At 37.2% G+C, this 18,495-nt stretch overlaps 2 protein-coding genes across 2 annotated transcripts in view; both read right to left on the reverse strand.

The window, feature by feature from the left end:
• The window catches only part of psmd1 (proteasome 26S subunit, non-ATPase 1), a 42,483-nt gene extending 37,809 nt beyond the window's left edge, over positions 1-4,674 (reverse strand). Inside the window, exons 1-7 of the mRNA XM_059341435.1 lie at positions 4,498-4,674; positions 3,167-3,210; positions 2,469-2,542; positions 1,927-2,096; positions 1,510-1,718; positions 1,067-1,210; positions 283-509 (exon numbers count right to left, since the gene is read on the reverse strand). Of these exons, the coding sequence (XP_059197418.1) occupies positions 283-509; positions 1,067-1,210; positions 1,510-1,718; positions 1,927-2,096; positions 2,469-2,542; positions 3,167-3,210; positions 4,498-4,513 (884 nt within the window). The 5' untranslated portion in view covers positions 4,514-4,674. The remainder of the gene's footprint in view (positions 1-282; positions 510-1,066; positions 1,211-1,509; positions 1,719-1,926; positions 2,097-2,468; positions 2,543-3,166; positions 3,211-4,497) is intronic.
• Positions 4,675-5,343: 669 nt separating this feature from the next.
• LOC131978440 (uncharacterized) lies at positions 5,344-9,447 on the reverse strand. Its single transcript, XM_059342133.1, has 3 exons — positions 8,596-9,447; positions 7,210-7,314; positions 5,344-6,249 (listed from the first exon to the last, which is right to left on the reverse strand). Exons 1-3 carry the CDS (start codon positions 9,362-9,364, stop codon positions 6,152-6,154), a joined length of 972 nt encoding a protein of 323 aa, XP_059198116.1. The 5' UTR covers positions 9,365-9,447; the 3' UTR covers positions 5,344-6,151.
• Positions 9,448-18,495: the final 9,048 nt, after the last annotated feature.

Below are 18,495 nucleotides of genomic sequence, written 5' to 3' on the forward strand. Positions count from 1 at the left end.
AATAAAAGTGGCCTGATGGGCCATAAGACATGCATTTGTATTAGGGCTTCTAAATATTATGACTCTGTGAATGTAAACTCCTCTGCTGGTAAGTTCAATGTTCTGCATAATGCCATCCTTTGAAAATGTTCCCGTAAGCCCAAAGAAAGTGTAAACAGAGATTTTCTAAAGATTAAACCAAAACCATTAGCAGTGAAAAATCCCTAAGGCTTGTGAACATGAGCCAAGAGTCAGTGCTTCAGACTAAGTTTCAATGTGTCCATATTTTCTTCCCCTGCCCACCTGTCTTTGTCTGGTGTGGGCACAGTGCCTGTATTTGTAGAGCCGGGGACGGCAGGGATAGGTGTTCCAACAGTGCGCAAGTTCTGGATGACAGAGGAGAGGAACTGCTGGCTGGCGCTCTCATAAAGATCAAAGCAGATCTGATAGGCCATCAGCAGGTTGTCCTCCTTCACTAGCTTCTCCAGGATGTCACTCACAGCCTGTGGGTCATCCAGGAATATCAGGCACTACAGAGGTGAGAAGGGAAAAAAATTAGAGGAATATTAAGTTCTGTGAAGGTAAAGAAATGCATATGATCTTTATATAGCATTGCTTCCAGCTATTATGTAATGCATGGTAAGCTTAAGTGACATCAGATACAGTACAGGTGTCATTTTGAACCTATAGAAAACATTGAACGCAATCCAAGAATAATGTGAGTTCAAAAGTACATGTTATGTATGAATATGAAACTTTCGCATCACATATTCTTTGTATGTGTATTTGCAACCATTCACCACAACAACCAAGCAGGCCTGCCTCAGAGCATGATACAAGTCTTTGTCAAAATGTTCCATTTTTAACAAGGTCACTAGCTCGGAGGTAACTGTTGCTTCAACTAGCGATGGGGATTTTGAAAACAGTAACACACACAAAGCAAAAGGGGGAGAAAATTCTGTCTGAAAAATGCAGCCATACCTTCACTGAATGGAACTTATTAGAACTAATCTGTCTCAAGAAAGACATATTTTTATTACATCAAGGGAGATAATGCATGAAGTGTTTTTGAGGATCTGATCGTTACCTGACAGACATTGATGAAATCAGGCTTCTCCAAGTTCATGTAGAGCTTGACCAGCACCCGCAGCACTTCATTGCGGAACTTCTTGTTCTGCATCAGGGACATGCACACCTTCAGGCTGTAGGCAAGGAGGCCACTCACATCATTCTGCATGAGAGGAGAAAGAAAGTAACAATTTTTTTACTTGTTTTATGACAAGAAACAATTCTGCACAATCAACAGCAATATTTAATATCTATGTTCTTGTGTGAGAACTACGCCTCTACAGGTCAAGTACTGTAAAATTAGTCAATGTCACCAAGACAAACATGTACTGTAACAAAGGAAATCTCATGATCTTTGTTTAAGTTTTGAGGCATTATTATGCCAGGTTTTTTTAGACTCTCAAAAAATATGGGTATTCTGGTGAGTATTATGGCTAGCACAAAATGAAAATAAAGGCTGACCGATTCCAAGATGGTCTTCTCAAACATGTCAAGCCGCCTGGTCTCCAGGGCAATGCCAATGGCCTGCTTGTACTTGTGATCGTCTAGGCAACGCAGGAACATCTTGTTGACAATGCCCTCGAGGCGAGGGTCGATGCTTTTCTTCTCCTCGTCCTCTGGCAGCTCGGCATTCTCCACCCGCAGCTTGGTGTAGTGGTCAATGCATTTGGCTAGAAGCAAACACACAAAAAAAGGATGAAAAAAGGGGCTCCATTTAACTCCTGATTTCAATTATATAATTCAAATCAAAATCTTATTCCATGTGTTAATTACTGCCTTTTACTACCAGAAAGCCCTGATAGGTTTGTAAGCTAGGGGTCAGAAATTTGTTTTGCACCTTCAAGTTATTCACTGAAAAGCTTTTGTTTGATTACTCACCAATGATGGTCTCCACATATTCTGAGTCATCTGTGACATTGAAGAGCTCACCAGCACCGAGAGCATAGTTCAGAGATTCCTCAAAGGCTCCGAGATGGTAGAAAACCTTAGAGGCCACCAGGGCAGCAAACGATCTGCTCCGAAACGTCTCATCCTCATACAGGACCTCACTGTGAGTAGACAAGATATGGTTAAATAAGACTGAACATTTTTGACTTGCAAGAGATATTTTTGTTTGTCTACTGAATGTGAATGGTCATAACTAAATTATCTTTCTCTCTCCCACTGGGGCAGTGTGTGAGCAGCAAAATATGAAATTGGAAAGGATGTAGAGATCTGCTAAATAACCTCATATTCAAATGCCCACAGTGGAAGAATATTCAGTATCCTACGTGTGAGAAAATTGCACACTGCACTGCTACATTTTGTCTGCATCTAGTGTCAATATTTTGAGTTGATGTATATCTTTCCCCCTACAACATACAAAGTTACTGCTGTCACACTTATGTAAGATAGTCTCCAAGCTCATTGGTAATACTTACATTTTATCTACAGATCCGGAAATCTCAGCCCAGAAGTCATTCACAATGGCATCTAGCTTGTGCAGAGCAAACTCCTGGAAAGACATGTTGCAGACACATCATTTACATATCATGTCTGTGCTTTTGTTTGTCACAACTACAATCTTGCCATTATGAAAAGATCCACTTTAGTTTACTTAATATATTCCATAGTTTTGGTCCATAAGGGAAATCATGTTCAAGGTTTAGTCTGTACCAAGCATTTACTTCACTGTTGTCATTACTCAAGTCTTATATTGTAGGAATATAAAAGGAAAGCATTTCACAAAAGTGCCTACAAAACATGAGCATAGAATCTGAGGCTTGTATTGCAAAGCACAGAGTGGTGAGAGCCTCTTGTTTTTATAACAAAACATGCATTAACACTATTTGCTAGCCATATTACATCATGTGCCTCCTTCTGCACAGAAAGCACATCATATCACACTTCAAACCCTCTAAAGAAAACTTCAGGTGACAATCTTCAATCAGTTTGTTTGAAAGGTTGAGAGCTTTATTGCTGGTTAATGTGAACCCTTTCAGTGTGAGCCAGTATCCTAAAACGGGCATTTTCTTTTATACAAAGTAAAAGCACATACTTCTGGATGTCCTAAATATGGCATTTCATCATCTCCGTATGGGAGTTTGCCATCTCAAGGCACTCTCCATCCAGGTCTTACCTTGAGCTGTGGCTCCTCCTCATCAAGGAGTGAAATTATTCCAGCTAAAAAAAGAGAGAAACAAAATTAAATGAGTGGATGCTGCATTCACAGGAGTTCATACACCTTCTTATTGATCCAAGTATTGACTATATATCAATTTGGGTTTGTTTTTTTAAAAGTTGTTGGGGATTTTTTTACACCCTAGCCATGTATTATATTTCAATGCAGTCTAGGGAATTACACATGGTTAACATCACATTGTTTGGGGTGTTGACTAAAATGAGTTTCAGTTATTGAAATCAAAAATCAGGATCAGTGATTCCCAACTTTGTTTTTCTGTTCAGTTTATTTGTTGGACTGGTAAAAACATTATTATCATCAAGGTTCTTAATAATCACAAGTTGGGCGATACCATGTAGGCTATCTTTCTAAAGAAATAAAGGAATAAGAAAATGTAATTCATCACTTTATGATGTGTGTGTGTGTGTGTGTGTGTGTACAGATATGATACATGTCGACTTTATATTATTATGTACTCAGTTTCTTTTGTATTTTCTACCCTTTGAGAGACAAAAATGTGCTGAGACTGTCACTGTAAACTCTTAATAATAATAATACCAAGCTGTTCTGTATGAAGATATGTACTAAATTTTTCATGTACCTGAGCCTTGAAAAGTTCAATAAAAACTTGAATTAAAAAAAAAGCGACACAAGATGCGAGGTGCATTTGATTAAAAGTTCAAAAGGATAATTTTTAAAAATTGAGAGAATTTATTCCAAGCCTGGCACCAGTGTGTTATACAAATAGATTATGTATACAAAGCTGAGAGAAATCGAGATGTTATAAACATATTGTAAATAACGAAGCAGATAGATGAGGGTCAACGGTGAAACCCGAAACTGTTTTGCACAACTACACTGACAGTGGGGGTGTAAAAAGGGACAACAGAATATATATGACGTGATTTTTCTTTGGGAATTATTTTCAAGACTGAAAAATAACTCCTGTATACAGAGATGAACTTGAACACTATCAGAGCTGAACAGCTAACTTCAGGATCCTGTACAGTGACTTAACGTTACTGGTGACTGGTAGCATTAGCGTTAACATTTCCTTATTATGAACTGCTATATATAAACAGCGTTAAATTGATTAAATCGTCGCCTGCTCACACCAAATACACATTACAAAGGGTTCTTCTCTCCTGAGAAATATTTAACTGAATTTATTGGCTAATACCGGTGAACGGCTGCATGTTCACGGCTACATTAGCCGTGTGACTCAGCTAAATCAATGGCAGCTAGCTTGGGTTGCGGCTAGCAAAATAAAACCACTACCTAACACTTACCGGCGGATGTTATCATAATTGCCTCTTGGTTCCCTCCTCAGCCCCGCGATCTTGGTTCGACGGTGGGATTCCGTGCGATTTTTCCGGGAGATAAAGGCAAAAAAAGACTTGTAGTTTCTGAAAATGTACAACAGTGGGACCAAAAGCAGCCGCTGCTACCTTCTTTTTGTCCAATGCCGCAAGTCCCCTTCTAAAGGACCTCAGGGTTGGCCTCTTTCACGCCTGATTAAAACGCAGAAATATAATCTTATCACTGTATATTTGTAGCTCCGAGAAATTAGTAGTAACTCAAGGATGAAAAAAAGCAATTCTAAACTCTTACATCAAATCTAAAAGCAATTATAGAAATATAATAATCGATCGTTTCTGACTTTTAGTCTGGCTTTTCTAAAGGCGGCCTATCGTGAATGACTTGTTTTGCCTGCCTGTATTTGCCACAGACAGTATAGGCAAATACAGGCAGGCAAAACAAGTGTATATTTTGATTATATATATATATATATATATATATATATATATATATATATATATATATATATATTATAAAATAAGCCAGCCTGCATAATGAAACTTGATGTATATTTTGATTCCAACACTTAAGTACTTTTATTTAAGTAACCTTATGAACATTTATTGTAACAGTATTTCTACACTGTGCCATTGCTACTTAAACTTTAGCGAAAGATCTATGCATTTTTTAAAGGTACTATGTGGCTGTCATGTCAGCAATGTAAAAAAAACATGAATAAATGTAGTACAATATTGATGAAGGAATTTATACCCAGTTTCCTACCACATATCCCAGTATTCTACTTTTAGTCTTTTACAATGAATGTGACAGTGAAACAAGATTAATTGTGTTTATTTACATATTTAAGCAACTGTACAGACTAGCTACATAAATAGCCTACATAAAAAGTGAAAAGTAGTTTCATCCACTTCTGTTGCAGATAATGTTATTGCCAATAGCACTCATCTAAGGCACACAATTCTAATAAATTAACGTGAGAAAAAAAGAAGACTCACATTGAGATTCACCTGCTATGGCATCTTGGGGTAAAAAGAAGTTGTTAGGCCGCTATTTATTAATGAAGCTACTTAAGGCTTTTATCATGTTAGTTGATGCGGTGCTTTGGTGTTGTATATTTCAGATTATACACAATAGGCCTGGATCTTTTAAGAACCAATGGAATTATGGGGTTTATTGGCAATCCAGCCTTGAATTTAACTATACGTCATGTTAAATAAGTCCTATGCTGCAAGCTTTTAGCCTAGCCATACTGCAGCTTGTGCTAAAATACAGAAAATGGTCTGTCTATGACTCAGTAAAATATTGTTAAATTAAGTGATTTAGTTAATATGACTAACTGATTGTTACTTGAAGCAGCCCCAAACACACAGAGTAAATCCCTTTATGAATAACCATTGTATATCAAGGATGATGTGTAAGTCAGCAAGACGGCCACAGATTTGACTATTTAGCAACATATTGCTACAGGACAAGAATCATGTTGGCTCAGTTGTTGGAATACTGAATGATATGAAGAAACACTATAACAGGTAGTAAGGCTCTGTAGCACCAACGTTTTCTTCACAGTTAAAACGGGAATGTGTCCAGTGATATGCCTGCAGCCACAAGTCACACGGAACAACATCAGCTGTCTCCTCCAGCTGACTCTCCACCCACATGAAGTTCAGCAGACAAAGAGTTGGTTTTCAGAGGGATGCCTTCCTCTTTACTTCCAGTGTCACCTAAAAGAAAACATGAACAACTGGTTACATACTGTGAAATTAATATAATACAATTTGGCAGCAGTTGAATTTAAGTATTTCTCTGCTTCTTTTTATGTGATGTCTCCTTTCTTGTTGTATTGTCTATTATTGTTTCTACCCATTTATTATTGTTTCCGTTTGTGTGTCGAATATTTATTTATTTTTCTGATAAATATTACTTGTTTGGTTGCCCGCTTTCCACTATGATTTTGCCTTTGACTTATTGTATTAATTTTACCCTGACTTTGTCTTGCTCTTGTTCAGCCTGTTTGTAAAAGCACTGTAAAGACCCTGATTTTTTATTCAAATTTAAAAAAATAATTATTATATATATATTAGTTATTATTACTATGTGCAAAGTACTGAAACAAGAAGTTGGCTAAATAACTTGGTGCACGATCATTCTGATGCACTCAAAAGTAAATTTGTTGTGTTTCAATTTATTTTTTGTTGCATCAATTTTTTCAGCCTATCTTTTCTGCTTCTATCAGTCAGTGATTTCCTAAATTGACTTTTTAGATTTTTCAATTGTACATTACCAATTGAAGATGGGCAGTCAAAAGAAAAAAAATTTTTTTAAATTTCTGGGAAAAAAAGTGCAATACACTCTGTGGCCACATTGCATTCTGGTATACTTAGGCTAAACTGGTGTCTTCTGCCTCTTTAATTACAGACTCTTTGTGGATCATCACTGCATGAAATCTGAGCCAAAGACAAGCCTGTGAGGAGTGAATGTGTTCCTGTCTTTGTCTCTTTGTCTTTCTGTTGGCCCTGTAATAGACTGGCAACACCGTGCCCATGTGGTGCATTCTGGTTTCAGCTTCAGTCTCCCTGAACAGGACTATATTTGAGTATGCAGTTGGAGTTGAAAGAATCCAGTGGGAATGGAAATGCCTGTATATATCTCAGTCAAACTAAAGTTAGGGATGATGCTGCTACCTCTTTGCCTGCCGGTTGAAGAGTTGTTGGCCTGGCGTCTTCTTTCAGCCCAGAACAAACATTGGAATGGCCGGAGAAGCGGGTTCCCTCTATCCCTGGTATTATCTGAAAGGCAATAATAAGCGTTTAAACATTTGGCAGCTTATCTAAGGGCCCGATTGTTTCATGAATACTCCTTTTGTTCCCAGGCCTTTGCAGCCATGGGTGGGAAAAGAAAAAAATTGGTGCATTAATTTGTGGTCTTGTGAATGTCATGGATTGACCTACATAATGCAGTGCACTAACACAAATTACCACAGTGTTTGCCAAATATTACTGCATGAATATAAACTGTGACAGTGCTCATTACTGAGTTTACAATGATTTGAATTATTAGCATCTAATACCCATCATATTAATTTGGTTGCTTCTATTATTTCCATGGTTCTCTAAATTGCCCAATTATTTTAGGTTTCATGATAGATGTACATCAGGCTTACTGTACCGTTTAATGTATTTTTTTCCAAGTGTATTTAAAATTGTAAAAATCTGTAGTTCTTCTTAATTTTGGCACAATATTTTATGAATCATCAAATCTGCATGGTGTGCTGGTTAAACACACCCCAGTTCAAACTCCATGTTGACAAATCTGTCCTGCTGACGTATGCTTGAGCCGAAACAAACTACATGTTTGGGCAAACAAGAAATACAAATTTACATTTAAGCCTGCTATAACTTTGCAGGAAGTAGATTACATTTGTCTTGTATAGTTACATTTAAAACAACTTAATGGACAGTTCACACCCAAATCAGTCTTAATGATTTCTCAGTCTTGTTCCAGTTGACTAAAAATAAGACTTCCTACAATGTGCATAAAACTGTTAAGAACAAGGTATGTGGATTATTTTGTGTAAAGACAGAGACTGCTGAGCTTTTCAAAAATATTTTTGACATTTTGAGCACCATAAGTGAATAGAGTCTGACCAATTTATCTGCCGGCTGATATTGATATTCATAGATATCGGTATGCAATAATATTGGTTAATGTAGTAAAGGTTTCTTTAAGGAAGTAGTTCCCGTAGTACCATTGCAAAGGCATATCGGTGCAAATTTGACATAAAAAAGAATCTATTTTGATGCCTACTGAGAAATTCATATGTTGGCCACCATATCAAGAAATGGTTAATTTTCCCCCTGTGAAATCAGTACCGGCCTCCAAAATCCCACATCAGTTTTTACAAGCAAAGTATGGTCTACTTTAATTTGCCTATATTCCAGAGAAAGCAATTCCAAAACAATTTAGACTGATAAATACCACTACAGGTTAGAGGAAAGATAAGTATGCTTAGTTTTTATTTTGGGGTGAACTGTCCCTTTAAACAACATGGACAATGTATGTTATTACACCTGCTGTTTGTGATGAGTATATAACTCTGCAGGCGTTTTTCTTGATGCTAAGCACGCTGGCCTCTGTCTTCGGGACGAAGCAGCCGACCCATATTGTCTCTGGTGACTGTTTGCTGAACACTGAGCGGATCAGACGCTCCAGAAGTTGCGCACACTGACGCGTCTCGGCGCTCTCCTGTCTGGTGCGTATTAATCCAATCAGAGCCGGTCGGGTGATTCTGGCACGTTTCGTACGTGCCTTTACGTCCTTCAACGTCTCTTTTATGCACAATTCGTTGGCAGGTTTGCTGAGAAACGTCTGTCTGAAGATGAATATGATGACAGGAGAGTCTATGGTTCGCTTTAGGCTGTAAATGTTTGCTCTCCTCGTGGCTTTTCTCTTCACGTTTCCGTTGCGCGTCGGCCGCTTCTCCTCCCCGTCCTGTCCCAGCGGGCAGGCTCTCAGATCCAAGTCCTTGGGCCTCACCGTTAGAGCTATTTCATCGCTTTTAGCCGTCTCGTTCTTTTCACAGATAGGGTTTGCGCTCTCAGTGTCGCCGTGGCTGTTTGGTGGAGATGTTTGTCCGCTGCTGTTCGCCGGGTTTCCGATGTGAAACATATCACGGATGAACTCCTGCAGTATTCCAACTTCCTCCCCGTCCACCTCTTTAGTTTTACAGGCATCCGTCACCAAATAAATCCTCTCTTTCCCTCCGATTGAAGCTATAATCTTCTGAAACTCCCTCTCCTCCTCGGGCAGCGTGTCCTCCAGGAGGGCTGACTCTGCCATCCTTGCGCAGCTACGTCTGCGCGGAACCGTTTTTATTTACAAGGAGCCGTCAGGCCATTCACCGCCAGCTCCCCGGAAAACTTAACCCGGTCATCAGGAAAGCCGACAGAAAGGGTGGGGACAAAGACGCAGGGTCGTTTTCTATTGGCTGGTCAGTTTAATGGGCGGAACCAACTGTCGGCTCTTTTCAAGATAAATAAAGTTAAAGTTTAATAGAAACTGAACACAAAACAGTGATTTGAAATGACACTGACATAAGATCAAGTAACAACAGTGACATGTGCCTCAAGAAGAAATTGGACACACAAATAACTATTAGGGTGAACATGGGTAAAGTGGGACAATTTTTGAAATTCCAATTTCTCAACTGATTTAACAAAAACCCAGATATAATTTATATCAACATAGTATATTTTGCTTGGGTTGTCCTTTACATAATCAAATCATTTTAATTTAATCACCATTATTGCAGATAGGATTAAACTCATGCAAAGGCCAACTGACCATCCCCCACATTTTTGTACATTGGTAAAGTGGGACACACCTATTGTCAAAGTGGGACACTTTATTTTGGGATGCACAACTCTTTTTACATGGAGTTAAACATGGAAAACATGTATTTATTTGTATGTATTTATTTGATCTCATGAACTGCATTACATGCACTGATGCATTTCAACTTATTAGTTTTGAAAATACTTGAACTCATTACATTCATTTTTACAATTAATGTATAAAAGAATGTATAGAATGTTTCACCCTTCACAGACTTCATGCACTTTTTTCTTTGACTAGCCTACACTTTCCCTCTTTGCATCTGTAGATTTCTCCTAAATTCACCAAAAGTTAGCATTATATAATTTGCATAGATTTAAAAAAAAAAAAATTCAGAGCACTTTTATTACAAAAAGTAATCATCTTAAAGTAGCCTGAGTGATTAAACAGGGGCGTTTAATGGTGATATCTAGGCAATTAGTTTAAATTGACCCCTATTCAACTGTAGTGTTTTGCAAAATATATATAGAATTTAATAATACATATCTTCTCAAATTAGTTTTCTCTCACACTCTAAGCCAGAAATCTCCATTCCTGTCTATATTCCGAAGGTGTTTACAGAGGGGGTTGTTCAGTTATCATTCACAGCCTCATATATAGAACGTTTTATCACCAAAAAACATGATCAAACATTTTTTTTCCAAGGTCCGTTCACAGTATTTTCTGATTTATGAAGTGATAAAAAGAGATTTCCAAATATCCCTCTGTAAAAACCTTTGACTCTGATACATCAACAAAATGAAACAAGAATTATGTACCTGCAAATTAGCATATATTCAATAAGATAATGCATCCATTGCATATTTAAACACACATTTATTTAAAAAAAAAAGTGTTTAATGTAAGTAACCAACAGGGAAGTTTAATGGTGATATTTATTAGTTAACATTTTTACCCTTTTCACTTTTTCCCAAATAATTCTCATAAATAATCAAAACAATTGTGGGGTTATGAAATCAGGGTGCAGAGGTCACTCTCTTTATTCCCACAATCCTCATCGAAAAGGGTCCTGCGTCTCCGATGTTGTAGATTGCTGTCTTCGCATAGAAAAGAGGAAACAAAGTGGGGACAATCATAAGCACCAACTTCAACACAAGAGCTTCACTAGTCTGAGCTGCTTTTTCTACATAATTGTTGAAATGGTTTCAGTGCTGCTTGACTTCTTTGTAAGATCAAAAATGCCTTTCACCCTTAAAGCCCCCACTACATCAGCAGTCTGTGGACTTCCTGAGACTAATCCTTTAATCCACTCAGGCCTGTTCTGTAATTAAAAGGTGCTGTAAGTCAAAAATACCATAGTTCATGAATTGAAATTTAATAACTTCAAAATTAAATAACTTCAACTGTTGAGCCTGTGTCAGATTGGCTCATTGTTTACTGATGACTAATGTTAAACCGTAAAGTCTGACCAAAGCCAACACTGAGGTTTCGCCCTTTGACCTTTAGACCGGCTGAACTTTGATCAGCTGGGGGTTGTGTTTGTTGTTTGGCTTTTCTTCAAACAGAATCTACATGCAATTGCTTCATCATGTTACTACAGTCCAACTGACACTCAGAGATAACTGCCATAACTGCCAACTCTATTTAATGTGTTGCACTTAAACTCTATTTACTTTGCATTTATACACATTTTTCTTTCATACAATGTTTAGATTTTTGATGTCCAGTTTAGTTGATTATTTTTGTTGCATTTAAAATAGTGCATTAGTGCAATAGTACATTTTTTTGTTTCATTTGTCGTTATAATAATTTATTGTATTTCATTTGATGCAGCAACAACAACATCAACATGATTATATATATATATATATATATATATAATATCAATTTTTGAATCCTTTTCATGTCTTTTCATGTCTTTTTTGGTCATTTTGTGTCTGTTGTTGTGTCTTTTTTTGTCATTTTGTGTATTTTTGTGTCTTTTTTGGTCATTTTGTGGCTATTGTGTCTTTTTGAGTTATTTTGTGTCTTTTTTGTCATTTTGTGTCATTTTTTTTCTTTTTTGGTCATTTTGTGTCTGTTGTTGTGTCTTTTTTTAGTTGTTTTGTGTCTTTTTTAGTTGTTTTGTGTATTCTGTGTCTTTTATGGTCATTTTGTGTCTTTTTTTCCTAGTCATTTTGTGTCTTTTTTGGTCATTTTTGTGTCTTTTTTTGACGTCACGAAGAAGACGTGCTCCGCTGCTTTCGTGGACTCCAGAGGGTTAAAGTTGCATGGTAGCCCATAAAGTTGGAATAAAATATTTTACAGCTCTTCTGTAGCGCAGTGTTTCTTCTCACCATATTCTCATAAATTTGATTATGGCTATTACTACCAAAAAAGGAGTATCTGGTTTGAGATTTGTCTCTTGGAATGTTAAAGGCATCAACGGCCCAGTTAAAAGGGGTAGAGTTTTTTCCCACTTAAAGCATCTTAAAACAGAAATTGCTTTTTTACAGGAGACGCATTTGATTAGTAAGGATCATCATAGATTAAAGACTTCATGGGTTGGCCAAAGTTTCCACTCCAATTTTAGTAGCAAAACAAGGGGTACAGCAATTTTAATACATAAAAAAATACAGTTTAGCCCAACAAATGTAATAACTGACCACCAAGGCCGGTTTGTTATCATTTCAGGCTCCCTTAATAGTGTACCTGTTGTTCTTGTCAATCTCTATGCACCCAATTGGGATGATGTGGCATTTATTAGGAAAGTAATCTCACTTTTACCAGATCTAAATTCCCATCACTTAATCTTAGGGGGTGACCTTAATTGTACAATAGACCCTTTGTTAGACAAATCATGTCCAAGGCAGGATCCCCCCTCAAAAATGGCTAAAGTAATTTCATCATTTATGGATCAAATAGGAGGTGTGGACCCATGGCGCTTTCTAAACCCTGATAAAAAAACATTTTCTTTTTACTCTCAGGTCCATAAAACATTTTCAAGAATTGATTACTTTTACATTGATAATTATTTTATTCCTGTTGTCGATAACATAGAATATTCAGCAATTGTAATATCTGACCATGCTCCATTGCTACTTGACCTTTCGTTTACACTCTTACAAAAAACACGCCCTTCATGGAGGTTGAATTGTGCATTGCTGAACGATGATGGGTTCTGCAAAACAATCTCAAAAGTAATTGATGATTTTGTTATTACTAATAAGTCTTATCTCATATCCCCATCTCTGCTTTGGGAGACACTAAAGGTGGTAGTCCGAGGAGAAATTATATCTTACTCTGCGAGTCTAAATAAACTGAAAAAACAAAAACAAAAACAGCTCATGGAAAGCATAACAGAATTGGATAAGAAATTATCAGTATCTCCATCCCCTGAATTAGACAAGGAGAGACAAAACCTTCAAATGACCTATAACTTAATGTCAACACAAGTAACTGAAAATTTTTTGTTACGATCACGTGGATTTCTTTATGAGCATGGTGAGAAGGCAGGATGCCATCTGTCCCGTCAAATTAAAAGCCAATCCGTATCCCAGCAAATTAAACAGATTAGAACCCCTACAGGTGAACTTACAGTAATGCCATGTGTCATAAATGAAACCTTTAAAACATTTTACTCGGAACTATATACTTCACAATCCCCAACCGACAAAACAAACATGATGAGTTTCCTGGACAACTTGAAATTTCTAACTATATCCCCTACTCAGAAGAGTGAAATGGATCGACCCTTAGAAACTCGCGAAATAGCAGATTCAATTAAACTAATGCAAAGTGGTAAGGCCCCTGGCCCTGACGGCTATCCTATAGAGTTTTTCAAAAAATTTGCTGATAAATTAATCCCTCTCCTTTTCGACATGTTCAACGACTCTCTGGACCGGGGAGCCCTACCACAAACTCTCACCGAGGCATCAATAACCTTATTACTAAAACCGGGAAAAGAAGATTCTGATTGCAGTTCTTACCGTCCCATTGCTCTTTTAAATGCTGATTATAAGATTTTAGCCAAAGCACTGGCCTTAAGACTTGAATCAATTATGCCAAAGATAATTTCAACCGATCAAATTGGGTTCATGAAAAACCGACACTCGTTCTCCAACATTCGCTGTCTCCTCGACATTCTTTTTTCCACGGCATCCGGGGAGACACCAGAAGTGGTGGTCTCCTTGGATGCGGAGAAAGCCTTCGATAGGGTGGAGTGGAGTTATCTGTTGGAGGTAATAAAGAGGTTCTACATTGGGTCTAAGTATATATCTTGGATTGCACTTTTATACTCCTCCCCTAAAGCATCTGTAACCACTAATGGGATGAAATCCCAATATTTCACTCTTGGCAGAGGAACCCGCCAAGGGTGCCCTCTGAGCCCACTGCTGTTCGCCCTAGCGATTGAACCTTTATCAATTGCATTTAAATCGGACAGTTTTACTAAAGGAATCCACAGATATGGTTTGGAACATACATTTTCCTTATATGCGGATGATTTATTATTGTTTATTTCTGATCCAGTAACTACCATCCCTAAGACAATCGAATTGCTAAACAGCTTTGGTACATTTTCTGGTAATAAATTGAACTTCTCAAAGAGTGAATGCTTTCCTGTAAATAACTTAGCTCTCCAAATCCCCGATGTGCACCTCCCATTTAAAATATCTAAAAACAGCTTTAAGTATTTAGATGTGCATATCTGCCGTAAGATGTCAGATCTATACAAGAACAACTTTCCACCCCTAATCGACAAGCTTAAATCAGACTTGGAAAGGTGGAATAATTTGCATATAACTATAGCAGGCAGGGTAAATTGCATCAAAATGAACATGCTTCCACACTTTTTATATCTTTTCCAATGTTTGCCCATCTTTTTACCTAATTCCGTTTTTCGTGTCATAAATAGACTAATTTCATCTTTTATATGGAAAGGCAAGACTCCGAGGATAAAGAGAGAGTTTCTACAAAGGCATAGTTCTGTAGGTGGTTTGTCACTCCCTAACTTAAGACTCTACTATTGGGCAGCTAACATACACAAAATGACTCTCTGGATTCACAAACCTGAATTAAACTGGTGTAAACTGGAAGCTAAATCTTGCTCTACCACACTCTCAGCCCTGCTTACATCAAAATTGCCCTTTCAATCATCAGAGTTTACATGTAACCCAATTGTCATCTCCACCCTTAAAGTTTGGTTTCAATTTCGGGGTACTTTTGGACTCCAAGGAATGTCTAATCACTGCCCTATCCATAATAATCATCTCTTCCTGCCTCCCATCACAGACAATGCCTTTTCTCTATGGCAGAGCTCAGGCCTTGTCACGTTAAGGGACTTTTATATTAATAATGTCTTCGCTAGCTTCAGTGAACTATGTGAAAAATATAACCTTCCAAAATCTCATCTATTTCGATACTTCCAGGTCCGTAGCTTTGTTAAATCAAATAGCTCCTCTTTCCCCAAACTTCCGCCTAACTCAGTAATTGACTCAATTTTGGACATTCCTACAAATCAGAAAGGCCTTATCTCAAAAATGTATATCTTAGTCTCCCATCTTAGAGATATATCTCTTGATAAAATCAGAAAAGACTGGGAAACAGAACTTGGCAGAGTTATAGATGACAGTGACTGGGACTCTGCATTAACTCGAGTAAATAACAGTACATCTTGCCCCAGGCTTAATTTGATACAATTTAAGGTTGTCCACCGTATTTATTTTACCAATTCCAAACTCTCTAAAATTTATCCCAATATCGCAGATACATGCAATAGATGTCACATGACACCAGCAAATATGACACACATGTTTTGGTCCTGTCCCCGTCTGCAAGTTTACTGGACAGCTATTTTTAAACATCTTGCAGGAGCACTAAATATTAAGTTGACACCTTGTGCAGAATTGGCCATCTTTGCAGTATTATCAGACCCTCAAACAGTTAGGAAGAAGTTTAAGGATAGTATCGCCTTTGCATCTTTATTGGCACGTAGAAGAATTTTGTTGGATTGGAAGTCACCATTTGCCCCCAAAGCTTCCCTTTGGCTTAAGGACATCATGCTGTATTTAGACCTGGAGAAAATTAAATATAATCTGAGGGGAACGCCTGAAAAATTTGTTTCTGTTTGGGGCTGTATGATTAGTTACATAGCTAAATTGAAGACACTACAGGATAAATAAAATGCTCTCCCCTGACAATTAACATCTCACCATATTTAATTTCTCTCTCTGCCTCATTTCAACCCATGGACAATGCTATATCTCTGTATGTTGTTGGTTTTCATGTACTCATTTATTTTTCTATCTGCTCATGGTAAAAAAGAAGGATGTGTATTATTTCTAATTTTCTCTGATTTGTAACAAGACTATGTAGGACTGGGAGGGGGGAGGAGGGGAAAAGGGGTTGTTTTTGGAAAAAGAAAAAAAAGTCTTTATTTCTCACTGTATGTACTTTTGCCTGTCGAATGAATAAAAACATTTATAAAAAAATATATATATTTTACAGCTCTTTCCATGAAATGATTGTGACAATGTGATTTATTTTTGACAGATAAAGTGTATGTCTTCTCAAAACTTTATTAATCAATCCCTTCCAAACATCACAACAGAGTATTATGTCTGAAAACCAAATTATTCCAACTGTATGGGTAACAATGTATTTAGGTGTGTTCAATAAAAACCTACTGACCTCTTTGTTCATGGAAAGGAGGAGCTGAGGGTCAAGAAGCTCAACTGGACCGCTGAGAGAGACACGGAGACCCAAACGAACTGGAAAACAAAGTGAAGTTTTCACATGAATTGCATTATAGTCATGAAATCAAAACAATACAAGCCCTGGTGGGATTATCATCATTGATCAGTAACACCAGCTGAGAGACACAAACCACTGTTTTGACTGATTCTAAATAAAAAAATATTGTTGCAATCTGGGTGATATTGGACTCACTGACGGAAAATGGTGATCTTAGTCTTTAAAGGCACAGTGAGTAAGATTTCTCCAGAGTGGTTTGTAAAAACAAGTTACACATCATTCAAAGTTGGCCTCTCTTCAATCGCAATGCTCGCCATCAGGTGAAAACCTACCACAGATTAACTCTTGTTTTCAAGCAAGCTTTGTCTTCTTGACAATCTCCTCGCTATATTTGCATTTATTTAACACTATGTCTGCCATTTTCAGAGCTGCCCCTTGGATGCACGTGCACTATCTGGCACCTGGTCGCTACAGCCCTCATACTTGCACACATTGGAAATGTAATGTCCTGAATTCCATAAAAAAATCAAAGAGAAAAATAAAGGCAGACACAGACACCTCACATGCTTCTAGTGGGTTATAAGTGATAACTGAGAGGAATTATTTTAGTCTATATATTAGTTTTTAGGAAAATGCTCATTGTGCCTTTATATTAGTTATCAACATTCATTCTCTGTAATTTTAACTCTGGTATACAGGGATATGTTCACTCATTCATCTAGTTCTTCATAAATACAATTCTTTTTTTATAACGTATTAGCTTTATCAAGTAGTACTAACTAGTCAAGTTAGACCACTTTTCAGACACAGGGCAACATATTTTCACTTAGTTTAAGCACACATAATTAGAATACAACAAAAGAAACACACAAGATTATTGAAATAGTTGTGGTAAAGGTTTTTAGTCTCCCATGACGCAGGGGTGTCGCGGTTTTAATTACACAACCTGTTTATAGCAAAAGTTGCTATCTTTAGTGTCAGGACCGGTTCAACAGCATTTCTTTTTATCTGATAATCCATAACTTAAAAAAACAAACTTTTCTCCTGTGTTGACAGGTGTGCAAACACAGTATGAAAATGGATCTGAAAATGCGAGAAGATCCAAATGCTGTTCAGACCACTCAGGAAGTATAACCTGACAGGTAAACAGGTGACTACATTCAGTAGCTTTGGCATGAAAATGATCCGGTTTGAAAAAGGAGCACACAAGCTGTAATTTCATTTTTTTGCTGCCATCTTGTGGTTGAACATTTTATCATGGTGCACTTCCTGTCCCCACCACCAGGACTGCACGACTACAGTGCAGTTTGGACCTTTAGAGTGGAGACTAATAATACTTTTGTTTCAGTGAGTTTTAATAATGACTGCCGTTGACACATTATTTAATCCAGTGACTAAACTGGACCAAAAAGGTGTCATTAATTCAGCAGTTGTATGCTATTATCATGGCATTTTCATATTTTAATGAATAACTTGGTAATATATTATACTTCAAATATATTTTTGTACTCATTTCCACAGTTTGTGCAGAAAGGTACATTTGATTGATTAAAAAAAGTTTACATATAGCTACTGATATTAATTAAATTGCACCACAACGTGTATATTACATATATATTAAAATATGATGTCTGTCTACAGATTAAATTGGATGAAGACAAAGGCATTTTTTCAGCATTGAGCTAGCTGAGTGTTCAGTCTTCAGAGGTGCACACATAGAGTCACTAGGAGGTGCAATAAGCAGTAAGGGTAGTCATAAGGACAAAAATCATACATGCTGGTACTGATGCAGGCAGTAGTAGTAGCAGCAGGATTTAAGCCCTGCTAGAGCTGATACAACTGATGGAATAAAATAGTTAAAATTAACTAAATGATGCAAAATGACACCTTTAAATGCTTAAATG

This window comes from Centropristis striata, chromosome 9 (assembly GCF_030273125.1).
Source record: "Centropristis striata isolate RG_2023a ecotype Rhode Island chromosome 9, C.striata_1.0, whole genome shotgun sequence".
NCBI lineage: Eukaryota > Metazoa > Chordata > Actinopteri > Perciformes > Serranidae > Centropristis > Centropristis striata.

Bases quoted from the DNA above. Each gene is read 5' to 3' on its own strand.
- LOC131978440 (XM_059342133.1), bottom strand. From the start codon at position 9,364: ATGGCAGAGTCAGCCCTCCTGGAGGACACGCTGCCCGAGGAGGAGAGG. The intron at 7,315-8,595 runs GTGTAATAACAT...ATTGCCTTTCAG, and splicing joins ATACTCATCACAAACAGCAG to ATAATACCAGGGATAGAGGG. The intron at 6,250-7,209 runs GTAGCAGCATCA...GTTTTCTTTTAG, and splicing joins TTCAACCGGCAGGCAAAGAG to GTGACACTGGAAGTAAAGAG.